Here is a 24563-nt window from a genome sequence, read left to right on the forward strand (position 1 = left end):
TAAGTGCAGGTAGGCCTGTAGTATCTATCTTTTTAAAAGGACATCCTAGCTATCATATGCAAATTCCAGATAGTTATTGCCACCAATTTGCCCTGAGGAAGGCATTCTATGCAGCCTCTACAAAACAAGATAATTTGACAAAGAAAATATTTCAGTATACAATTTTAATGAGTACTACATACAAAGAAAAGATTGCAGGAAATTAATATCAATTCCTAAAACCCACAGGTTGAATACTAGTTAAGAAAATAGTAACTTCATGCTGTGAAATTAGACAGGGAGAAATTATCATTAATAATATATTTATCTAGAAAATTAGTCAGATTTCCTATAACTATGCTGCCTGAAATCTGAAGAGAGAAGAGGTAGAAAAAATTGTCAGTTTATCCTAAAAAATAAAATAAAATAAAAATAAAGGCTGCAAAAAGACTAAATTTTAAACTTCATTTGAACTTTGTCAGATAATGCCAGTATTCGTGACCTATTCTAGGAGGCCCTGCATATCAGAGGAAAGAGATACTTCTCTCTAGATATTCTGTCTGGGAAAAAAGGAACAGAAAAGAAAAAAAAATGGATACTTTCTTTAGGTCTTAAATTTATATGTTCATCATTAACATATCCCAGCTCATTGATTTGCTGATGAAAAATATCCATACTACACAATATAGTCAGAATCCATTTTCTTTAAATGAAATGTTTAAAATAACAACTCTATCATAATCTTTCATATTTTTCCCACTTTTTGAAAAGATCTAAAACCATAAACAAACCAACCAACAATAACCCTTCAAAGTAGGTGAAAAGACCTTGCACGACCTTTACAAATAACATTTTTAGTGATTAATAAATGAACAATGAGAAGGCAAAAGCAGTCAAAGAGGAGATAAGACACCATCCCTTCATGACACATCATTCCAGGAATTTGTGCTGATTGCAACATAGAGGTCTGTCTACAGGCCTTAAAGTAGGGTGAGGCCTGTTCTGCTTTTCTTAAGTTCATCTTTGATCTTTGGTTATTGGTTCTAAAGTGAAGTCATATTTCTTGTTGTTATAATCTTTTTCTGGTCTCTACAAAGCGTAGAGCCTCTGAATCTGATAGTTGTTAGCTGTGGTAAATTAGTCAAAACTTAGCCATTAGCTCATGAGGATGTTTTGATTATATGCTGCGATTATATGCTAAAGATTAAATCACTCATGGACAATAGCAGATATTTAATTAAATGGATGTTTATAAGGATTAGATAGGTAGAGAGAGAGAGAGAGAGAGAGAATATCACAAGCTCTGTCATCTTCCTCAATAACATTACATAATCTTTTTCTGCACCAATAATATTTCCTAATATTCATCTGTTATCTTGTGTCTGTTTCAAAAACGTAGAAGAAGACACCATTTACTAATCAAATTAAATTTCTTTTTTTTTTAAAGTCATCAGATGCCATTATTTATTTCAATCTCATTGACCTCCTCAGGTCTAGAAACACTTACTGTTCTTTGCATTAGCAGAGGAGAGTCTGTTCCTTCCTCTTTAAAACTTGACTCCATACCGATTATATCCTCAATTACGTCTTCCATCTAGCAAAATATAATACATTTAGAATACTGTGCATAATGATAAGAGTTGTGCTTCAGCTTGAATTCAGAGAGAAAAAATTTAGCATTCTTTCAAAGTTTTAAAGAATATTTAAATTAAGTTTATATGTATATCAAAACCCAGAAAAGTTTAGAACTTAAAATGAAGAAATCCTGCCACTCTTTGATCTGTGTTGCTTTTCCACGCATTTGCTTCCGCCAGCTGGCAGGTGATGGCTGGGCAAATCACCCTGGGCCAGTCCCTTGGAAATCAGTATCTATAGAAATAGTGTGGTTATCATGTGCCTCAAGCCAGAACCTGTGTACTTAACATGTAGAGGGATGACTTCCTACAAACTTTACTTTCCTTTTGAAATGTTTTGATTGCATCTTACAGGTGGATATTCAAATAGCAGTGGTCAAACCAGGCAATTGGTCCACATGGATACAAACTACACGGGAACATATTATCCAACTTTCCCTAATGGCTAATAATAATAATAGGAATATCAACAACAATAGTCACTGACCCATTAAACAGCAACAAAAGCAAACATACAGTGTTGGGGGATATGCCAGGCACTTTCTCTGTGCTTTGCATCCATCAGCTCATTTAATCTTCACAACAACTCTACGAAGTGATACTATCATTATCTCCATTATACAGAGGAAGAAACTGAGAGGAAAAAAAAATGCTCATTAGCTCATTCCAAATTATGAAACTGTTGAGTGACAAAGGCAGGACTGAAATTCTGGAAATCTGGCCCGAAAGTCTTAACTTAAGTCAGCTTCTTACTCTCTTTCCCAATTCCTTTCTAAAATAGCCTTCCTTCTCTCCTGTACTTTAGCTGGAGAAGATTTCAAAAGCTTGTATTTAGTCACCATACAGTACGTCCTTAGTTTTTGGTGTAGTGTTCCAAGATTCATTGACATAACATTAAAAAAGAAAAAAGAAAAAAGAAAAAAAAAGCAGGTGATATAACTCATACACACACACACACAAATTCTTGTATTTAAAAAAAAAAAAAGAGGGATGCTTGGGTGGGTGGGTCAGTCAGTTAAGCGTCTGCCTTAGGCTCAGGGTCATGATCCCAGAGTCTTGGGATCCAGTCCCACATCAGGCTCCCTCACCAGCGGGAAGCCTGCTTCTCCTTCTCATTCCTCTTGGTTGTGTTTTTTTTTTTGTTTGTTTGTTTTTTTGCTGTGTCTCTCTCTCTGTCAAATAAATAAGTAAAATCTTAAAAAAAAAAAAAAAGGTAATGAGAATGCTGAATTTATACAACTGTAGTACTCTGAATTTCCTATAACATAGGCAGAAGCAACTAGGAGTAAACTCAGAGAGATGCATGAGAATATTTTATGATTCTGTTAATGTTATCTTCTAAGCAAGATTTCTGAGAACCTTAGAGAATCAAATATTCAGGCTTCTATTAAGATACTCCCAAAGTTGATATGCCAAAAAAAAAATTGGAACACTTCTCAATATTAATTTAACAAATATTTGTTGAGCGGTATTTATTGCAAGACCTTGTTGCAAGTACTAGAGCTATAAAAACAAACACCACAAAGCTTCTGCCCTCTTGGAACTCTAACGTTAATGAGGAAACAGACAAGAAACAGCTTAATAACAGATGATGGTCTGAAGAAATTAAAGCAGGTAGGGAGAGAGCTTGATGGGAATGAGTGTTATTTTAGAAAATGGTCAGAGAAGGACTTACTGGTATTTGAACAAAGACATGAGTAACATGGCAAAGAATAGTCCTTGAAAAGGAAGCAAAAATTACAAAGACCCTTAGGTAGGAAAATGGATATTGGAGAAAGAATGTTGGTCAGTGGGAAGGGAGCAAGAGAAAGGTTTGAGATGAAGTTGAAAACTATGCCCTCTATATTGTAAAAGCTTCTAGGTTGGTGGAGTCCAACAAAAATTTCTTTAAGCATAGGTATGTCATCCACACTGCCCAATATATTAGCAACTGATCACTTATAGCTACTGGGCACTTGAAAGTGTAGGTAGTTTAGCTGAGGAATTAAATCTTTTCTTTTGAAGTTTTTATTTAAATTCCTAGGCACTCAGGAATTAAGTTTTTGATATCATTGAATTTTTAAAGATTTTAGTAAATTTGAATGAATTTAAAATTAAATTTAAATAGCCACATGTGGCTGGTGAGTACCATCTTCAAGAGCACAGCTCTTGTATTTTTTAATTAATTAGCTTTAAATTGGAATGAATTTAAAATTAAATTTAAATAGCCACATGTGGCTGGTGAGTACCATCTTCAAGAGCACAGCTCTTGTATTTTTTAATTAATTAGCTTTAAATTTGAATGAATTTAAAATTAAATTTAAATAGCCACATGTGGCTGGTGAGTACCATCTTCAAGAGCACAGCTCTTGGGTGCCTGGGTGGCTCAGTGGGTTGGGCCGCTGCCTTCGGCTCAGGTCATGATCTCAGGGTCTTGGGATCGGGTCCCGCATTGGGCTCTCTGCTCAGCAGGGAGCTGCTTCCCTCTCTCTCTCTCTCTCTCTCTCTGCCTGCCTCTCTGTCCACTTGTGATCTCTGTCAAATAAATAAATAAAATCTTTAAAAAAAAAAAAAGAGCACAGCTCTTGTATTTTTTAATTAATTAACTTTAATTTTTAAATTTGAATGTAGTTGATACCCAATGTTACATTAGTTTCAGGTGTACAACAGAGTGATTTGATGAGTCTACATGCTATGCTATGCTCACCACAAGTGTAGTTATCATCTGTCACCTACAACACTATGACAATACCATTGACTGCATTCCCTATGCTGTGCCTTTTATTTCCATGACTCATTCATTCCATAACTGAGAGCCTGTACTTTGTACTCTCCTTCATCTATTTGGCCCACTCTCCACCTCTGTTCCCTCTGGCAACCATCAGTTCATTCTCTGTATTTATAGGTCAAATTCTGCTTTTTTGTTTGTTCATTTGTTTTGTTTTTTAGATTTCACATATGGTCTGGACATTAGACGTTATTCCATGTGCATCGAGAGATCCTTAAAGGATCTAGGATAATAAATATGCATATTTGGGGCACCTGGGTGGCTCAGTGGGTTAAGCTGCTGCCTTCAGCTCAGGTCATGATCTCAGGGTCCTGGGTTCGAGTTCCGCATCGGGCTCTTTGCTCAGCAGGGAGCCTGCTTCCCTCTCTCCCTCTCTGCCTGCCTCTTTGTCTACTTGTGATCTCTCTCTGTCAAATAAATAAATAAAATCTTTTAAAAAAATAAAAATAAAAAATAAATATGCATATTTTGTTTTCTTTTGTTTAATACAGTCTATGAAAGTTTTAAAATATATTCTTGATTGTTATTAAACTCAAAATTTAATTTCATGATATTTCTCTCATTCACATTTATCCTTCCATGAACAACAAATTTATACTGAACAGGTGTAAAGAAGACCTGAGGAAAGAAGGATGCTAAACACAATTATATAAATGCTCTTCTTTGGGTACTTCCAGTAGTTTCAGCAAAAATTATATATATCATTTATCCCTTTTCTTCCTGGAAACTTGCATCATAAATGACTCACTCTACTGCATCTTTAATTTTTCCTTGTTAACCAATATGCTTAGGTTTCTCCTATTTCAGTAAGAAACTTTTCTTTCCTACATGTGAAAGCTCAGCCTCATTGGAGGCTCTTCTTTGCTTCCCTAACACCACTATCCCTCATTTCTCTCATCCACCTTCATGACTGAATTTGCCCCTAATTTATTGAAGACATTGGTTCCTCCATTATCCTAAATTGACTTTAAGATCTAACATCCATTCAAAATCTTGCTTCATAGCTTCCAGAAATCCTCAGAACTATTTACCTAAGAATCCAGTTGTTATTTTTGAAAAGACAATAAACACAATATTTTATATCAGATGAAAGAGAAATAACATATTAGACAAAAGAAGAATTACAAATCAGTAGAATAAGTATGTTCAAAATGATAGATGAAGATAATGAAATATAACAAAAAACAAATTATTTTGACTAAAATCAAAATGGAGATAATAGGTATGCAAAGTATGAGGTTTGAGGGCAAAGAAAGAACATTTATAAGATTCTAAAAGTTTAAAAACTAGATCTATGAAAGACCAACAATGAAATTTTTCAACACTGGGTACAGGAAGCAATGGGATAATAATTGAAGTGTTAAAGGTAAAGAACTTTGAACCCAAACATTTATAACCAATAAAGTATCCCTTAAGTACATGGGTGAAATAAAATTGTTCTAAGGCATTAAAAACTCAAAAGTTTTAAAGCAAAAAGGCCTTTGAAAAACACTCTTCCAGGAAGTATTCCAGTTAGATAAAAAGTAAAATTATGAAATCTATACAAATGAAAAATGGGTAAATAGGGGCACCTGGGTGGCTCAGTTGGTTGAGGGTCCATCTCTTGATTTCAGCTTAGGTCTTGATCTCAAGGTCTGCTTTTCTCCTTTTCCCTCTCCTCCTACCCCCGCCCCCCAGCCCTGCGTGCACGCTGTCTCCCTCTGTCTTTCAAATAAATAGATAAATCTTCTAGAAAAAAAGGAAAAGAAAAAGAAAAATGAGTAAATAAAAGTAAACTTTTTGTGGCCTAAACAAGAATATAGATAGAGAGAAGAGAGAAAGAGAGAGATACTGTAAGTCCCAATATAGGATGATAGGTGAGAACAAGGCGATAAGACCATACTAAGGAAGATTTTTACTTAAGGATATGACATAGATCTTGCTGAACAAGGATATAGATATAGAAAAAGATATAACTATTGCATCTTAAAAAATTAGAGTAACAAAAAAAGAAAAGAGAGAAAAAAGACCTGTTCAATGGAGGATAGAAAAAAAATAACAAATAATGAAACAAAGTATAGTAATTTTAAAACATTAAAAAAGTAATAAATCCTAGAAGTAATAAAAGGAATGTAAATGAGCTAACACACTGCTTGAGAAACTAACTCTCAAACTGGATTTTTAAAAAAGTATTATAATAGTTAATTAAAATAAAATAAGAGAAAATTGAAAATAAATTGAAAATTATACCACAAATATGACCAAATGGAAAACACAGTAGCAATGTTAGTATTGGGCCATATAAGAATCAAGATAAAATTTTAAAGGAAAAATAATGCCAAATGATCATAAATTGATATGCATTTAGAAACATCTATGGCAACAACCTGTCAGAATTCTACAGAAAAGTAAATCAACAATTGCAGTTGAATATTTTAACTCACCTCTCTCAAAATCATAAATCTGACTTTAGCTTTCCTTTCACCTATTCTTTAGCACAGGCCTTGAATCTTGTCATCCTCTAAACCACTACATTTCTAAAATCTTAAATTCTATGATCTCACTGACCAAAACACAATCTTCCTTTTAGATCCAATCTAGAGTCTGTTGCAAGTCAACTAAACAATTTTCAGTTTATGACTCTCTCTCTCTCTGTCTTTGCCTTATTAGCTTTTGGCCCAGTGATCCCAAACATCCCAGGTTTCCACCTCTCCACCTCCTGTCAACTCTGAATTCAAGGTGGAAGAATGGTTTCTGCCAACCATCCTACTGAAATTCCTTTTGTTGTTGTTGTTGTTGTTGTTGTTGTTTTCTTGACTGCTTATCAGCCAAACTCAAGATATTTATCAACCCTTATTTTGCTAGACTTGGCTACCACACTTGAGTGTATAGTTCATTTAAACTAACTTCTTTAAGCTAACTCTTTGGTTTCGATGACAGCACACTGGCTATGTATTTATTTTACTTTTATAGTTCCTCCTCTCTGACCACCCCCTAAATATTGCTAATGGCTCAACCCCATCCTTGGTTCATTGCTCTTCTTACTCTCTTCATGATCTCTAGGAGCTCTCTTTCTCACGTGAACTTTTAAGTATCCCCCTGTCCTCTGCTCCCCCACCCCATGCTGACATGTCTAGATTACTCTCCTTGAGGCAAACTTGGATCTGTAGCTATCACTGGCATCTCTACATGGTGATCTCCCAGATACCCCAACTCTAGCATGTTCTGATAGAGGGTCTCATCATCTTTCACTGCATTATAGAAGTAACCTCCCAATTGGCCCTCTCTCTCTAGGATTCCTCTCCTCCATAGCAGACAGAATGATATTACAGCCAAATCTGATTATGTCACTCCAGCCCCCACATTTAAACCTTTCCAGGATTTGAAATTTCTTTGCATGGAGTGCCAGCCTTTCTGTGATTTGTCTACATCTCTGGTGTCAACTTTTGCTACCACCTGTTCCCTTTTTCTGCTCACTGCATTTTCTGGTCTTCCCCATCTTTATTTTCCACTCATCCTACCTCATCTGTGTAAATGTTCTACTAGCCACTTTCTCCAAGTTTTACTATTGATATTCCTGAATAAGAACAGCACTTTCATGCTCCTATCTGCACCACTGTCCTTGCTACATAATATTATAATTATTTGCTAACTTTTTTCCTCTTCCATTCAACTTATAGCTCCTGGAAGTTACAGTTGGTAGGAAAACAAGACAATGAATAATTAAAACATAGCATGTGCTATGAAAATGCTGTGATAAATGCAATTTTTATCCACATGATATGGGTATTACTATGAAAATTCAGAGAATAAATGCTTATCTACACAGGGAACTACCAGCAAAAGCACCTTAGAGAAGAAACATGAGATGAATTTTGGAGAGAGACTTAGAATTATCTCGACAAATGGTGAAGACTGAATGAGTAGATGGTAAAGAAAGGACATAAGAATGGAGAACCTGGCCACTGTGAGAAGCACTAGTGAACCCATATGGAAGCACAGAGTGCCATGGGCCAGCTGAACGATAAGTCTGGGTCAGGAGGCAAGGGTTAAATATGGAAGGGTCCTCTGTGCCAGGAGTACAAATTTTATCCTCTGGAAAGGCCCAGGCTATAAAACGCTTCTTTTGATTTTCTATTTCACTGTCTCAGAGACCATTAATCACCAAGTTACTCCTAATACCAACCCCCAAATCCTGAAACTAAGGATGTTCTTACAGACTTACTCTGTAGTAGCCATGATATCTGACTTCTTCTTTGAATTAATGAAATGTTCTCTGATGTCCCAGCAAGATAAGCTCAGGAAAAAGAAACGCCAAAGAATGGCAATAGTCATCATCTCCTGAGGCCCCATTCTGCCTTTGTGTTAGGACCTTTAAAAAATGCAAGCAGCTCTTCCAGTTGTAGGAATGCTGGGAAGAGAGGTTAAGGACTGAGACCACACAGCTAGTTAAGTGGTGGTTCTAACCCCATGAATCAAAAAATATTAGGAAACTGCAACGACATAGGATACATCTTAGCTATGAAAGATAACAAGACCGTGAATGGTGGCAGAATGTGAAAATGTGCACATAAGAAGTGGACTTCAAGAGAACACACACTGACGAAAACTACAACATACTTAATAAAATTATGATTAAGTAGAATTAACGATAGAAGAAACTTTACATACATAGTCAAAGGTACAATGGTTTAAAAAATAGCAAAAAAAAAAAAAAAAATCCGTGGCTAATGTGCACATTGCCCCCAGAGCTCTGCACCTTTGGGGCATTCGGCCCTTCTTAGCAGCTTCCTTTGACAGGCACCACCTAAAAGACTACTAAAATCACATAGATTTCTTTTATAATGTAAAAAATTCTTATAAAAGAAAATGTAAGTTGTGCCTAGGGAATAAAAACATTTACTAAGAAAAACTAAGAAGACCGATATATGTTACTTATCCTTTCCTATTTTTTAGAAAACATATTTCATAAGATACATAATATCATATTCTGGGTTTTGCCTGGAACTGACTGGCATATGAAAATCCTTGGATTTGTTTTTTTCCCTTAGAAATCAATCTTCCACACAATGAAATGAACTTTGGAAGAAGGTGGTAGTAAGAAAAATTGTGTTGGTTGAGTTCTAATATTTACTATACAGATGATTTTCATCCTACATATATTCTTATGCTCTTCATTGAGTGAATAGAGAACTAACCTTACATTGCTTTTTTTAAACAATTATTTATATAGTCACTATTGAGAAGTATCAGTAAATATCCATGTAGAGCTTTATGCTCTGTTTTGGATTTCAATGAGTCCTGTTTTGTGGTTGTTTTCTATTTTATTAGGCAGTCTACCAGATACTTATTATTTTCCCTTTGCCTGATGAATGTAAAATTTGTAAAAAAATGAAATCTTCCTCTACCACTTTGGAATTCACATAATGGGACACTGAGCATTACTCTTTGGTGACTGGAGGCTACTGACTTCACAGCAAAAAGCAGCAATCTGAAGTCAGTAATAATCATCAGGAATGTAGATTGGAAGATTAAACGCGGGAGATCACAGGACCATGGCTCCATCTAACAAATCAAATGGAAAAAAAAAAAAGAAAGAAAGAAAAGGAAACAAATAGAAAGCTCAGCTATAAATGCTGTTTTTCTACACTGAGATATTAAAGGAAGTCTTTTTCCCAGTTCTGGTGGTTTGCCAGTTCAATTCATTCTTCAGTACTTTTCGAAGTTTCATTCATAAGCAGGTCACGATAAATATAAATTCCATGACGGTACACATTCTTATTCATTTTGTATCCCTGGCACCTCTAAGTTCCTGTTATTTAGTAAACGGTAGACAGTATTTGTTGAAAATAAAAATGAATGAATAAATAATTAATAGTAAGAAATCCAAATGTAATTCCATAAAACATTAAGTGCAATAACATTTTTAGTCTTATTTTAGAGCACATGTTGACTGCTATTTAAACAACTTCTTCCTGTTTCATTTTAATGGGTATTTAAGATAATACAACTATCGATAAATATTTTAACTAAATATACCAGACAATCCTTACAAAGCTAAATCTTCCTAACATAAATGACTGTTTGAGCCCATTTTGACTCACACTGATACATAACTGAAATGAGGTATTGAGAAATGAACTGTTATATTTTATTATGCAGAGGAATCAATATGTGCATAACTAACTATTATAAATGAATACATTAAGACATCCCTTTTGCTAAATACATTTGCATTTGGAATGTTTACTATAAAAATGTAGAGTTTAATCTCTCTACAGTTTTTTCAAAAGCTGATTATATATTTTCTTAAGTAGCTACTAGACATACATGCCATTCCACATTGTCATCTTCTTTACCAAGAGTTAGTAACTTGGTGAGTGGATTTCCAGTAAAGCCAGCGTCACTCTCGGGAGACAGGTGTCCTTGCTGCACCAGAAGTGCACTGCTTGGCGTTGGAGGGTGTGACCGTTTAGGAGTCTGGTTGACAAGCTGGTAGTCAAGAGTCATGAAGGGTTTTACTTGTTGTCTCTGGACTTTCTGTAGCTGGGATTTTGCAGGATTTTCCAGATGTGCTGAGACCTACCGAATAAAAATCAAACAAATACAATGTGTAGTATCACCTGGTAAATCAGAGTTCTACTTTCAACAACTGAATTATGTTAATAAACACATTACAACATCTACTTCTCTCAAATTTACGGTTTATGCTTCTATCATAATTTACATACCCTACTAATGGATGACCGTTTTTAAGAAGTAGCTTAAACTTACAAAAACGTGTTCAATGCTAACCAAGTTTTTAAGAACAGCTCTCAAAATAACAGGTAACTGAACCAAAATTGGGAATAAATGTATAAGTAGCAATACGTTTTGAGGTTCTAGAAAAGGAAGCCTAAAATAATAGAAGGAAAATATAGTAATTTTCATATAATATGTATTTCTTGGATTTTTTTAATATTACATATAAATATTCCATGGGACATAATCACAACCATTTTTATCAAATATTTTTAAAAATTGCTCATGATGAACAGAAACTAGAAATATATATATAAAATATTAAGTATGATATGGGTGGTAAAATCTAAGTAATCAAAGTAATTTTTTCCATATTTAAAAAAAATTCTGTGCTAGACTTATTTTTATTTTTTATTTTTAAAAAATATTTATTTATTTATTTATTAGAAAAAGAAAGAGAGAGAGAGAAAGAGAGAGCACCAGTTGGGGGAGGAACAGACAGAGAGGGAGAGGGAGAGAATCTCAAGCAGACTCTGCAGAGCATGGAGCCCTCTCTGGGCTTCATCCCACAAACCTGAGATCAGGACCTGAGCCAAAATCAAGAATCAGATGCTTAACGGACTGAGCCACCCAGGCACACCCTATTTTTAGTCTTAAAAAATCTTATTTTTAGGGGCATCTGGCTTGATCTTGATCTCAGGGTTGTGAGTTTGAGCCCCACATTGGGTGTAGAGATTACATAGGTATATACATACATACATAATCTTACTTCTAAGCTTTTCCATATTCTCACTTAGTAATAATTGTGTAGATGATTATGAATCGTAGGAAGCATTCAGAGAAAAATCTAACCAGTGTCATGTGCCAACTAAACAACTGTCCCATATTTTGAAATCCCTTTTCAAAACATAGCCTTAAAATTCTAGCTAGTTATCACAGTTAACAATATAATATGGAGTGCAGAAGTGTAATTTTAACCATGTCAAGCTTTTCCTTTAAAAGACTTTGAAAGTAGTATTGCCTGCCAGTCCTCTTTATATTTACTATGCTGTGATGTGGCTTCTAATACATTTTCCTCAAGTGGCCTATATATAAACCTACTTAATATTTCTCTCATGTTAAACAATAGTAAAGATCGCTGTACAGTGCTTATTTTTCCTTTTATTTCAGCTACACAAACTACTCCTTAAATCCCTTAACATGCATTAGCCCAGATAAATAGCCTTTACAAAGTATTTTGCATTTAAATTAGCTGGTTTGGGGTACAATATTGTAGTAGTTACTTTAGTCTAATTCTGTTATGCTGACATTTTTAGCATTATTTTAATTGTAGTACCATAAAATAATTTTTCAGTCATATAAAAAAGATTAAGATTGGTAATAAAGATTACACATATTACTAATTATATTGCTATGAGCTTTAAAGTTGTAAAATAACATTTCATTAAAATGCCAGTGATCATTTTTCTAGGGGAGCTGTTTAGATTATCTTACAGTTTTAGTTAATCCTTCTTAATCTGTGTACATTTACAAAATATACATTATAAATAGCATCTCCAGATTTACAAATCATACGATGTAATTGAAGACTAAAGAGCATTGTATTCCCATGAAAGGAAAATGCCTCTTGTTCTAAGAAAAGTATGTTGAATCAGAATTTACAACATTCATTAACTAATTCATTTTTTACTTTTCATCCATTGACTCTAAGAGCTTTCATTAGGGTACTTATTGCATTTGGTGTTACATCAAGAGAAGTCGTAAATGTGATCCCAGGGCTCTACAGGCCTATGATCTAGTTAGGCAGTATTAATATCAACTACAGTAAAAACAATAATGATAATAATAACATGCAACAGGTACCAGGATATTTACATTTATTATTTCCTTTAATCTTTGTTACAACTTTAGGAGGGAAGTATCATTAGTATCCCCACTGCCTTATGTAGATAAAGCCGCAGAGGCAGAGAGATTTAATAACATGCTTCTCATTACTCTGCTAGTAAGGGACAGAGATGGAATACAGAGCCTACCTAAACACTGAGCACTATTGGCTCTTGAGTAAATAATTGAAATAACTGGAGTGCAAAGGAAAAGCTCCGTGATGTATACAATGAATTAAAAATGCCACAAAAAGCAGTGGATTTTTAAAATGAATTATAAGAGGAAGTGGTTTTAAATCAGGTGTTGGAAGGAAATGGCCCTGCACAGGGGCAAAAGGAAGGAAATCTCAAGAGCAAAAGATCAAAGAAAACAAGAAAGAAGACAAGAAGTTGGGAGACAGGAGCACCTGGGTGTCTCAGTGGATTAAGCTTCTGCCTTTGGCTCAGGTCCTGATCCGAGGGTCTTGGGATCAAGCCCTGCCTCAGGCTCCCTGCTCTGTGGGGAGCCAGCTTCTCCCTCTCCCTCTCCCTTCGCTGGCTCCCCCTGCTTGTGCTCTCTCTCGCTCTCTCTCCTGCTCTCTGTCAAATAAATAGATTAAAAAAAAAAAAAAAACTTCTATATCTGCAGCCAAATAAAGAGATATTTGTTTAAAAAAAAAAAAAAAAGGTTGGGAAGCATTCACATATGTTAGTTGTGAAAAAGAACTCACATGAATAGAGTTTCCTTTCTCAAAACAAGACCACCATATCCTCTGCAGACCATTCTATAGAGTTGAAGCAAAACATAAAATGGGATTAACTTTAATTCTGCCGAAATTATTGAGTTTTTGTCGTTTTGTCTTTTGGGGTTTTTGTTTGTTTTTTTACAGAAAATTACAATGGGTTAGAGGGCAAAAGTGAGGACCGTCTGGGACCCCATCTACAGAACATCTGTAGAGAGAGCATAAGGGACTAAAAGCTTAGTGGAGCAGGAAAGATACAATGGAATGTGAAAAATGTACTCCCCAGAAAATCTCCATCGTCTCCTATCATGAACTGATTATCAGAACAATGAGACAACTAAGTGTAAAGCATCAGCTAAACCATGTGCAGCCTATTTTTTAAACTATTTTATTTATTTATTTGACAGAGAGAGAGAGAGAGCGCGCATCAGTGCACAGGCAGGAGGAGTGACAGAGAGAGAAGCAGACTCCCCGCAGAGCCGGGAGCCCATGAGGCTGGATCCCAGGACTCTGGGATCATGACCTGAGCCAAAGGCAGATGCTTAACTGACTAACCCACCCAGGTGCCCCTTGTGAAGCCTATTTTAAAACACTTTTAAATTGACTGGCATCTGAAGACAAAGCCATGAAACTACTGGCTTTCCCTTACTGAAGATCCCAGTATTTTGTGAGATGAAGTAGATGAAATGATAGGTTGCCCTTGTTCATGTATCCACTTATTCAAGAAATATATTTTGAGTGCCAAGTGTCTGTGTGCTGAGAGGTACATCGAAGGCAGAAGGAAATCAGCACAGTGCCTGCCTTCATAGAACGACGGTCTAGTCAGAGTTTGGACAGGGAAGAAAAATGCAAGATCTCCAAGGGCAAGGACTGTGTTTTTCTTGCTGACAGTTTTCCTCCCATACATCCTGTACATAACCCAGAGAATGGCACCCAGCCCGTGATTAAAAATGCATCTACATGCGTTCAGTGAATGAATGAATGAGTCATTGAAGTACAGCGTTTGAATAACAATGATGACCCCAGAGAGCTTTGGGAATCTACTAGAAGAGCTGGTAAACCATAACCAGAATGTCAAGGTCTTCACCTAGAAAGTCAGAGCAGCTGTAGACTGTGATTTGGTTCACTGGACTGTCAAAGAGATTGAGACCATCCAAATGTAAAGGAATTTTGCTTATGAAAACAAATAAGTAAATCATATCCCCAGAATTTAGTACTATGCTTGAGCATTACCACTAGGATATACCGCTATTGGAAACTAAACATAGACATGGTCATGTTGAGTCTAATGCCTGCATGCAGAAATCTGTTTTATTTCACTTAAAAGAATATATTTATAGTCTCCTTATTTTCCAAGACGTTATAAATAAATATGAAGTGTGAATGTGGTAAGAGATATTTATACCAGGAAATGTAGGCTGAAGATTAAATTTCAATTAAGTATAAAAACTTACCGATGAACACCCTGGCAGCCAAGGAAAAAGGAGAATTAAATATATGTATATATATTTTTTATCTATATGGGTCAACCTAATATATATTTTTTATTAAATAATTACATCATACCAGTTCTGAGGAAAGACAAATATTTTTACAAATAATCTCTGAGAATTTATAAACTGGATTTTTTCATGGAGGACTTGAACAAGAATCCCAATAGCAGTTTTTGTAAAATAGGCAAAGAAATTCTTCATATGCCTATATTTTTTAAAAAGTCACCTTAAGTTGGGTTACCCAGGAAATATACTCTGAGACATGCCTGCAGGAGATTTGTTGGGGGTTGATTTCAGAACCTCAGCCACAGTAGCGTGAGGAGAACAGGATCAGGCGGAGGGAAGAGTGGCTCACTTGTGAAGGGGATCATCTAGGCAATGTACCATACCACACACTATTTTTATTTCTGATCAAAGGCATAATATGAATCAGCTCCAGTGAAAAGCCCAAATACATAACCTTGTACAAATCTGACTGGACCCTGAGATAGCACTCACAGCCTCCCGAACAATTTACACAGCAGACTCCATCTTCAGATAGACTAACCAACACAATCACCCCAACACAATGGTCTCAAACTAACCATTAGATAGAAATTAAGGTGTTAAAAAAAGTTCCATTACTTGGAGTTAAAAAAATGAAAAAATTAGCTTAAAAAGTCCATTTTTAATGTTTCAAATGTAGTTTAGATTTTCATGTTCTAATAAAGGGATGGGGTCTTTTAAGAAATTAGATATAGTGTATTAGTGAGCTATAAAAAAATGTTTAGATCCACTAATAAGAGAACTAGGACAATGTGCTTAACGGGTAAACTATTTTTAAAAAATTAGAATCACACAAATTCCTGCAAATACAATATTCTAAAGGGAAGGATTTGGTCAGGAAGCAAAAACATGCATTCTCCTGGTTGCAGGAAACATGATGACTGGGGGATCACATTACAAATGCAAAGTGTGTGTGTGTGTCTGTGTCTGTGTGTGTGTGTCCTTTTTCTATTTGTTCTTGGGCTAGAACAGATGCAGGAATCCTGACTACTAAGAGAATTGATGGGAGGTCCAGGAGAAAGCAGCCAAATGTCATAGAAAAAAGTCAGCTACATTCTCTTGACAATAGCAGGTGAAACAAGAGGAAACGATTTAGGGTAACTGATGTCTGATAAAATTTTTTGAAGTCTTAGAATTTAGATGAGGCTTGGGAGGGTTCAACTTTACACATCAGCGAAGATTTTGTTAGGAATTAATTAGGATTAACAAAAAGTTATTAAGTGAGCCTATTTGCATTTGGGTATAAGACCTCCTGGTAGGTAGAAGACTGTGGAGTAATGTGGGCTAGCCATGCAGTGCTGGCTAGAAGGACTCTCTATGCCCCCACGTGGAGTCATTCTTATTTTCACACAGTGGCTTTCAAATTATGCTCCTAGATACATGAGTTCATTCCTCCAATTTACTTTTCAGTGTTCTATACTGTAGTCTTTTGACCTAGTTCTTGTATGGGTTTCATATCCCATCCAGTGGATAACAACAGAGAGAGTATAATGTACAAAGAAATTTTAGAAGCAAGTAGGTAGTTGCACCAAAAAAAATCTTTGAAGGACTCCAACAAACCCTGTGATTCTGTATCTGTAAGATTGTCTGCTTGTATCGTATCTCCTTAATACTGCTGTACATCATATAAAAACTTATAAACATGATTCCCACATATATATATAAGCTTCTTTTAAAATGTTATCTTTTTATAGAGAAACCATAAGATGATGATAAAAGCCCTCAGCTAATTCTTTCAACATTTACTGAGAGTTTAACATTTAATGAGAGTTTGCTCTTTGTTAAAGCTAGTCCCAAGGGAAAGTCATTCCTCTCTAGAAAGCAGGTCTATGACCCACATGTCACTATCCACCTGGAGACCACTTATCTAAACTGAGGGCACAGGACCTGGGAGGAGATAAAACACCTTCTGGGTACCGGCCTTTTGAAACTCCAAACTAAAAAGTGATGGCAAACATCACACAAGCAATTATCTCAATAACAAGACTTTTTATCACCATGAATTTGACTAGCCAAGCTAATCAATCAAGCAAACGTGGGCACTACCTAATAAGCATGTTTAGTCTATTTGCAAGAGGAGAAACAAATATATTCAGCAAGAAATAGATTTATAGTAAATATGGTACCTTATGATAGTAAAGAAAAACATGTACACTGTCACCACACACACACACACACATTTACATGTATGTACACACTCACAGACCCCTGTTGAAAAGCAAGACAGAAAATCCCATTCACTATGACATGACAGTCCTTATTTAATTTTGTTAATTTTGTACTAAACTTGAATTTAATAAATGAAGTAAAAGCTTGGATTTCACAAGTGAATAATAGGTGACTATTCATTATGTTCCTAGCATCAGAGGTATATAAGAAGAAATCTATTTTGGGGGGTTCATGAATCTACTACCTCTAGGTAGCTACTTATAAAAGCCACACGACATTTGTTAATGTTATATGGTAAAGATTAATAACTCATTTCTTCAAATCTTACTTTCTTTGCAGCAGTCTTTGGATATGATATACCCATAAATCTCATCTTGACTAAACCTAAAATTATACAGTCGAGCTTGTCTGATTGAGATATAACTACTGAACAAAGTAGGGCCTGGTTCATCAAAAGTTTTAGTTAGATTTCTGAATAACTGTCAGCATATTTCAGATGAGTGTTATATAATCCAAAGCTATTTAATGGATAATAATGTAAAATGTGATTGTAACATATCCCATCAGTCCCAATCATTTGAATTTAGGTAATTCCAATGGTATGTCTTTGAGGAGAGACCCACACTTATGAGACTTTAAAGAGGCATGAATATTATTAAGCAGAGTTGGTTTTTTTTTTTTTTTTGTAATTCAGTAGTGTTCTAGCAGTAAAAATGGTTGCACTCCATAAGCACTCATATTTACACTTTAAAGTCTAAGCTTCCCTTACAACTCAGTCTAGTTCTATCTATGCTTGTGCTGATTTGTTTTGTTTATGTTAGCACCTCAGGAAAATCACCATATTATACCTTTAAGAGAATTAGAACAAATATAAGCAATAATTGTAGTTTATTTATTCTCCTCGGTTTCTTAAGGGCCTGTGTATTTGGAATTTTTGAGCTGTAAATGTCAATTACGAATGACATCAGAGACTGACCACCTCATGTTGGCTTTAAAAGAACACAACAGGCCATGCGCACACTAAAGTCAACTGGCAATATCATCAACAACCAAAATAAGTTAATAGGAAACATGGAGATAACTTGAGCCATAATACTTTAAAATACATTTGACCCTGTACTCACAGGTTGAGCATTCATTGATTCTACAAATATTTTTTTGAGTGCCTACTGCACATCAGATTTTATGCTACTATGATAAGTTCTAGGGATATAATTCTGAACAAAATAGACATAGCCCAGTCTTCAAAGGTTCACAGTGTATTAAGAGATACATATAACTAAACATATAATTGTAACACAATGTGATAAATTTTTTTAAAGTAAAAGGTATCTCAAAAGCAAGAAGACAGACATAAAAGAGAAGCAAGTCATTCAAATGAATATGTGTGCCTCTATCCAGTAGCCATTTATGTGGGTAACAGTGGTGAAGAAGGTGAAACATAGTCCCTCTCCTTATGCATCTTATAGACAGGCAGAAGAGACTGATTTTAGTCAAACGATCACATAAATGACTGTAAATTCTCAAGTGCTGTTAGAATAGGAAGGAGAGATACACAAGACTAAGAGCCTGTGGACAGAAATTATGCAGACAAAAGTTAGGGATGGTTTGCCTGAGGAAGGGATGGTAGAGCTGGATCTGGAAGATGAAAAGGAAGTAATTAGAGCAAAAGTATAGAGAATGTATTCCAGGAAGATGGAACACCATGTGCAAAGACCTTAATGGGAGGAGGGAAGATGAGAAAAATGCTTGAGAGGAGTGAAGCGTGAAGGAGCAGAGAGATTATGGTGTGGTATGACACTGAGGCGGCCAGTCCTTGCAATGCTTTTAGGTGTTCAAAGGTGTCTTATTTTCTTTATCACAGGGAAGGGAACCATAGTAGTTCAGTTAAATGAGTTCTAGCAGGGTAAAAGGAGAGTCCAGGAAAGAAAAATGGGTTGCTTGAACCAGGGTCATGGGATAAGGGTGAGGTATCACATGGAAACAAGTAGCTGGATTTCAGAGATGCTTAGAAATGGATTAAGAAATCACCTGAGTTTCTGGCTTAAGTGAGAGAATGGATAGTGATGCTCTTCACAGAGAAGACTGGGGTTTTGGGAGGGACAGAGAATCATAATTTTGATTTTGAACACAATGAGTTTGCGGTGTTTTGAAGGTGTGAAGTAGGCAGCCAGATACATGGGTCTGGAACTCAGAAGAATGCACTGTGGATAAAGCCAGTTTGACATTTACACTTAGATGGTAACTAATGAGATGATTTGGGGGGAGATGTACAGAATTAGAAGATGAGAGGGCCTAGAACTGAACATGGTGGACTGCCAAGCTCTAATTACACAACAGGTAATCAATTCTGATTCTAAACTCTAGTTTTTCCCCAGATTCTTTTTTTTTTTTTTTTACACACTTTGCAAAAGTTCACTTGAAGTTTGTATGTGTTACCCAGTGGAGTAAATCCTCCTTAATAAAATCATTATTTGTTTTTCCTATTTCCAAAGTGATATATTCAACCCTTTGATATATAGACTTATTTTCCTAATCCAAGTGCATTGCAACTCTCCTTATCAGTCCTCAATCTTTCAACTGTAATTCCAGAATCCAAAAATCTCTGAAAATCAGAAGTTCATTTTTGGTTTTGATCTCAGTCTGGTGCAAACCCATTTTGTGGCAAAATCAGATCTGAAATAAAGTAAGGCTATTTAAAATCTTTCTTTGTCTCACTTATAATAGATACTAGTAGGCATTGCTGCAGATACATTAATGTGTTTGAGTATGTCATGCCATTTTAGGCTTCTCTATATGTACTATATCTGAAATACTGAGAATTCTAAAACACATCTAGCCCTAATTTTTTGGATAATAGATTTTGTACTCTTTTTGTTTATTGAGTAAACAGCCTGCAGAAGCGACTATGCTTTAGGTTTTAAATAAATAATATTATTTAATCATACAATATCATAAATAAAAAAACTTGAATGGGCCTCCACAGTTATTTTTAAAAACTTCAGCACAATATTTAACTTCATTTTATTTTCTGAAACGATAATGTGTCAAAAATCAAAATTCAGGGCGCCTGGGTGGCTCAGTGGGTTAAGCCGCTGCCTTCGGCTCAGGTCATGATCTCAGGGTCCTGGGATCGAGGCCCGCATTGGGCTCTCTGCTCAGAAGGGAGCCTGCTTCCCTCTCTCTCTCTCTCTCTGCCTGCCTCTCTGTCTACTTGTGATCTCTCTCTGTCAAATAAATAAATAAAATCTTTAAAAAAAAATCAAAATTCATATTGAAGAATATGTTATCTATTAGGGAACTAATGACATGAGGAAATGTCCTTTTCGATTCAACAGACCAACTGAATGATTGAAAGATGTGTTTTTCCTTTAAAAAGGAAGAATGGGGTGGGTGCCTGGGTGGCTCAATGGGTTATAGCCTCTGCCTTGAGCTCAGGTCATGATCTCAGGGTCCTGGGATTGAGTCCCGCATCAGGCTCTCTGCTCAGCAGGGAGCCTGCTTCCCCCCTCTCTCTCTGCCTGCCTCTCTGCCTACTTGTGATCTATGTCTGTCAAATAAATAAATAAAATCTTAAAAAAAAAAAGAAGGAAAGGTTCAGGCGTAAGATTATATTTTGATATTAAACATATTCATATGTAGTGCTTTTAGCTGTGTTTAAATGAGTTAATACTCTTCCCCAAAGCTTTCAGAAGTTTCTCATATAATTAAATTTTTTTCTGTAAATGTAGAAATATACAAGTTAGTTTCTTAAGCTAGATTCAGTAAAATGTCTTAAATTTTTTTTAAAAGTTTAACTGACTGCATTAAAGCTTAAACATTAATATTTATTAAGAGAACTTTTATAAGTCCTCTTTGCTTCAGAAACCAACAGTTGTGTTTAGATGATACTTTATACTTCACAGTTACTTTCAACTTAAAACAAAGCTCTCATGTAGTGGTTAAACGTACTTTTTTTCATCCTCAGTATAGTGACCTTAAATCATTTTCATTATGAAGTTGTAAATGTTCTTTCAAGGATTCAGAGAATAAAGGAGAAACAAGACTGACTTCTTTAAGAGGTCTTGTTTCAAATATCTTAGAAAGTCACGAGTGAATTTATTTTTAATTTTACATGTTCTAAAATAGATTCAAAACCATCAATAGGAACACCTACAACAAAATCCAAACCTCCCTATAATACTTGCATCGTTTGCATCATTCTGTTACAAATGCATTATATTTTTACATTTTTAATATATCTCAATGGTTAGACTTGAGATAATATCCATATATTGTCAACTTATACAGACCTTGTTGTAAAACAAACTCACAGGTCTCTTAAGGTAGTTGAATTTATAACAAATTCATACATCTTTTTGTGAGAATAAAAAGATCACAGAGGTTTATTCCTGAAAAAAATTCTAAACAATTTAAATGGTTTTATACTATCTCAGGCTTGAAAACTTTTTATGTCCTGTATCTACTTTATGAGTTGATATATGATCATCAATTAATGAAGTCATTTTTATGATAATAAAATGTCATCATTAGAACTGTGGTATTCTAGGCTAACCATTTTCTAGAGAATACGATTGGGGCATTTTAGGTAGTTAAATATTAAAATAATCTAATTGAAAATGAGACTTTGAAATTATTCATTTTGATTGACAAACTGCAGAAAATGGCTTTGTTTCATAAGTACATTTCTATCACTCAATTTTTATAGTTATTGCTAGTATTTCCAGGAAAAAAAGGGCAAAATCTACGTTGTCTTTGTTTTACATAACTAGTAAATGGGATGATGTCTGGCTCTCTGTGTTTCAGATGCATCTGTTATTACTTTATCTACATTAATCAAATTCCTCCAGTCATCATGCCTTCATGTAGGAGAGGCCTTCAGTTACAGATTGTTGCACACAGTTTCACCTTCCCCTTGTCACTGAAGAACAGTGTTCCTTTTGAATCAAAGAAACATACTTCTGTCGCAAATTTTTTATAGTTACAGAAAGTACCTGGCCATGAAACATTAATTTATCAAGAAGACTGATCATAGGACCTCATGGACTAAATGAAAGTCCAAGAATACCGTATAAGAGTAGCCACCGTCACACGTGGAATCCAACGTCCCAATGGTCTGAGGAAGAACTTTTGTCTTCACTCCATTGATGAAGAAACAGAAGCTCAGATGGGTTATCGGACTTGCGCACAATCACTCAGATGAAAAAGTGAACTCTACTTTACGTCTTTTGATTGCAAGTAGGATATTCTTTCAACTAAAAGGTATTTATTACCAGCTCGTGAGGCTAATAAAAATTAACTCCAGCCTCCATTATTAGAAAAAGATGTGTCCTATATCCATAGACAAGTATCCACCAGCTGACTCTGGTGGAAAAACCTTTGCAGTTGCTTCCCCATGATTAGTTAAGTTTGACTTGGTTCACTCAGGATTTTGTTTTTGTGTTTCACTTTGTCTTATAACTCTCACATGATGTAAGATCTGGCTTCTCTACACAATATGGTACAATGCTATAGTTGAAATCTACCATCAGGAAATACTAACTTTAGATGAGAATTTCTTTTTTTTATTAAAGATGTTTTGTTCCACTTTTGTCTTTAGATCTGTGTATTTAATGTACACTGTTCTGAAGAGTCCTAGCCCTCTTCCCCAGGAAGTTTCCTTATATTATCTTTACTGTTACATAAATGTTTCTTTCCTAAAAACATCTAACACCTTTTCTTGATAAAGAACAGGTGGATGGGGAAGGAGGAGGTGAGGAGGGCAGAAAATACTATTTTCACCTTGGCTTGTTCTAAATAAATATCATGACTATTCTATTTAAACTTCTTGCTCTGAGGAATAAATTTAAGATATAAACAAATACATATAAAAAGTTGGCAAGAGGTGAAATAACAGAAAGCTTCTTTGTAAGATCTTTTTTGTGCGTGTCAATTGCTTTTGAGAAATAACAAAAAACTCAAAATGCTAGTTAATATTGTAGCTTTGAAATATGTGGAAAATATTTACTGTAACTTCAGAGATGAAGATCCAGAATTGTATTTCCATTCTAATTTGAGCAGACAAAGCATTAAAATAAAACCTTTTCATTGAAATTTAAAAAGAAAAAAATATATGTAATTAGTAAATATACTGTTTTAGTCTTTTAAGCTTTTACCAATTATTTTCAATTATTCTGTGGTAAGTAAAACAATGCTTCCCTCACCAAAGAAGTCCACGTTCTAATCACCAGAACCTGTGGATATGTAACCTTACATTACAAAGGGATTTTGAAGATGTGATCAAATTAAGGATTAAAGTGCAGCTGAGAGACTGTGCTGGTCGAGGATGGTCAGTTGTAACAGGACAATGGGGCAAAAAACACCTCTACCAGTGACAACTGACAGAAATAAGTAAAGACTGGACAGGGAGGAAACAAAGGCCCAAAGGTGAGAAGAGGGGATAGTTGTATATTAAGACTCAATCAGACTAAAGAGAAAGTATGAAGAGTAAGAGAGCAAGAAAGCTGGAAGGCTGAGGCCCCAGTTTAGGACATTGGATTATCCTCTGAAATCCCCTGAAGAAGGTCCTCCACAGAATCTGCCCCTCTCAACTTTTACATTTTCATTTTTCCTATCAGTTGCTCACTACCTCTCTGCTTAAGGAAACCAGCCGACATCCCCATAAATGTCCCAGCTTCTTAACACGGATCACTTGCTTGGTCGTGGCAAAAATTCTACCATAAAAGATTTATTGGTGAAGTGTACTATCAACCATGCTTCCTCTTCTCAATGGGAAATTATCTCCAAAAATTGCAGCATCAAACATGGTCTTAATTTTCTTATTTACTGCTTGTAGAATATCTTATGATGACAAAATGGTGGACATTTGTTAACTTTGAATATGATATTTCCATGAGACTAAATAAAAAACAGTGGTATATTGCATAGATAATTTGGTTTCTGTTTTCACCATTTAATAACACCATCATTGTCACAATTCATGTGAGTCTTCTCTGTCACTGAAACTGATTTTTTAAGTATGCAGCTACAAGATTATAGGGTAAGCAGACAACTGCCCTGGAATCCAAAGACAATAATAAATAGAATGAATAGGACACAGTATACTGTATTTTATACGGTATTTTACTATTAACAGAGCACTTTTTTATCCA

At 35.2% G+C, this 24563-nt stretch overlaps 1 protein-coding gene across 4 annotated transcripts in view; it reads right to left on the reverse strand.

Moving 5' to 3' along the window:
* TFEC (transcription factor EC) overlaps window positions 1–24563 on the reverse strand; it is a 123361-nt gene that overhangs the window by 29967 nt on the left and 68831 nt on the right. For 3 of the 4 annotated variants that reach the window (XM_047695641.1, XM_047695644.1, XM_047695643.1), the window contains 2 exons: window positions 10690–10941; window positions 1487–1573 (listed from right to left, as the gene is read on the reverse strand). In XM_047695641.1, the coding sequence (XP_047551597.1) occupies window positions 1487–1573; window positions 10690–10941 (339 nt within the window). The remainder of the gene's footprint in view (window positions 1–1486; window positions 1574–10689; window positions 10942–24563) is intronic. The other variant, XM_047695642.1, reaches the window with a different exon arrangement.

This window comes from Lutra lutra, chromosome 11 (assembly GCF_902655055.1).
Source record: "Lutra lutra chromosome 11, mLutLut1.2, whole genome shotgun sequence".
NCBI lineage: Eukaryota > Metazoa > Chordata > Mammalia > Carnivora > Mustelidae > Lutra > Lutra lutra.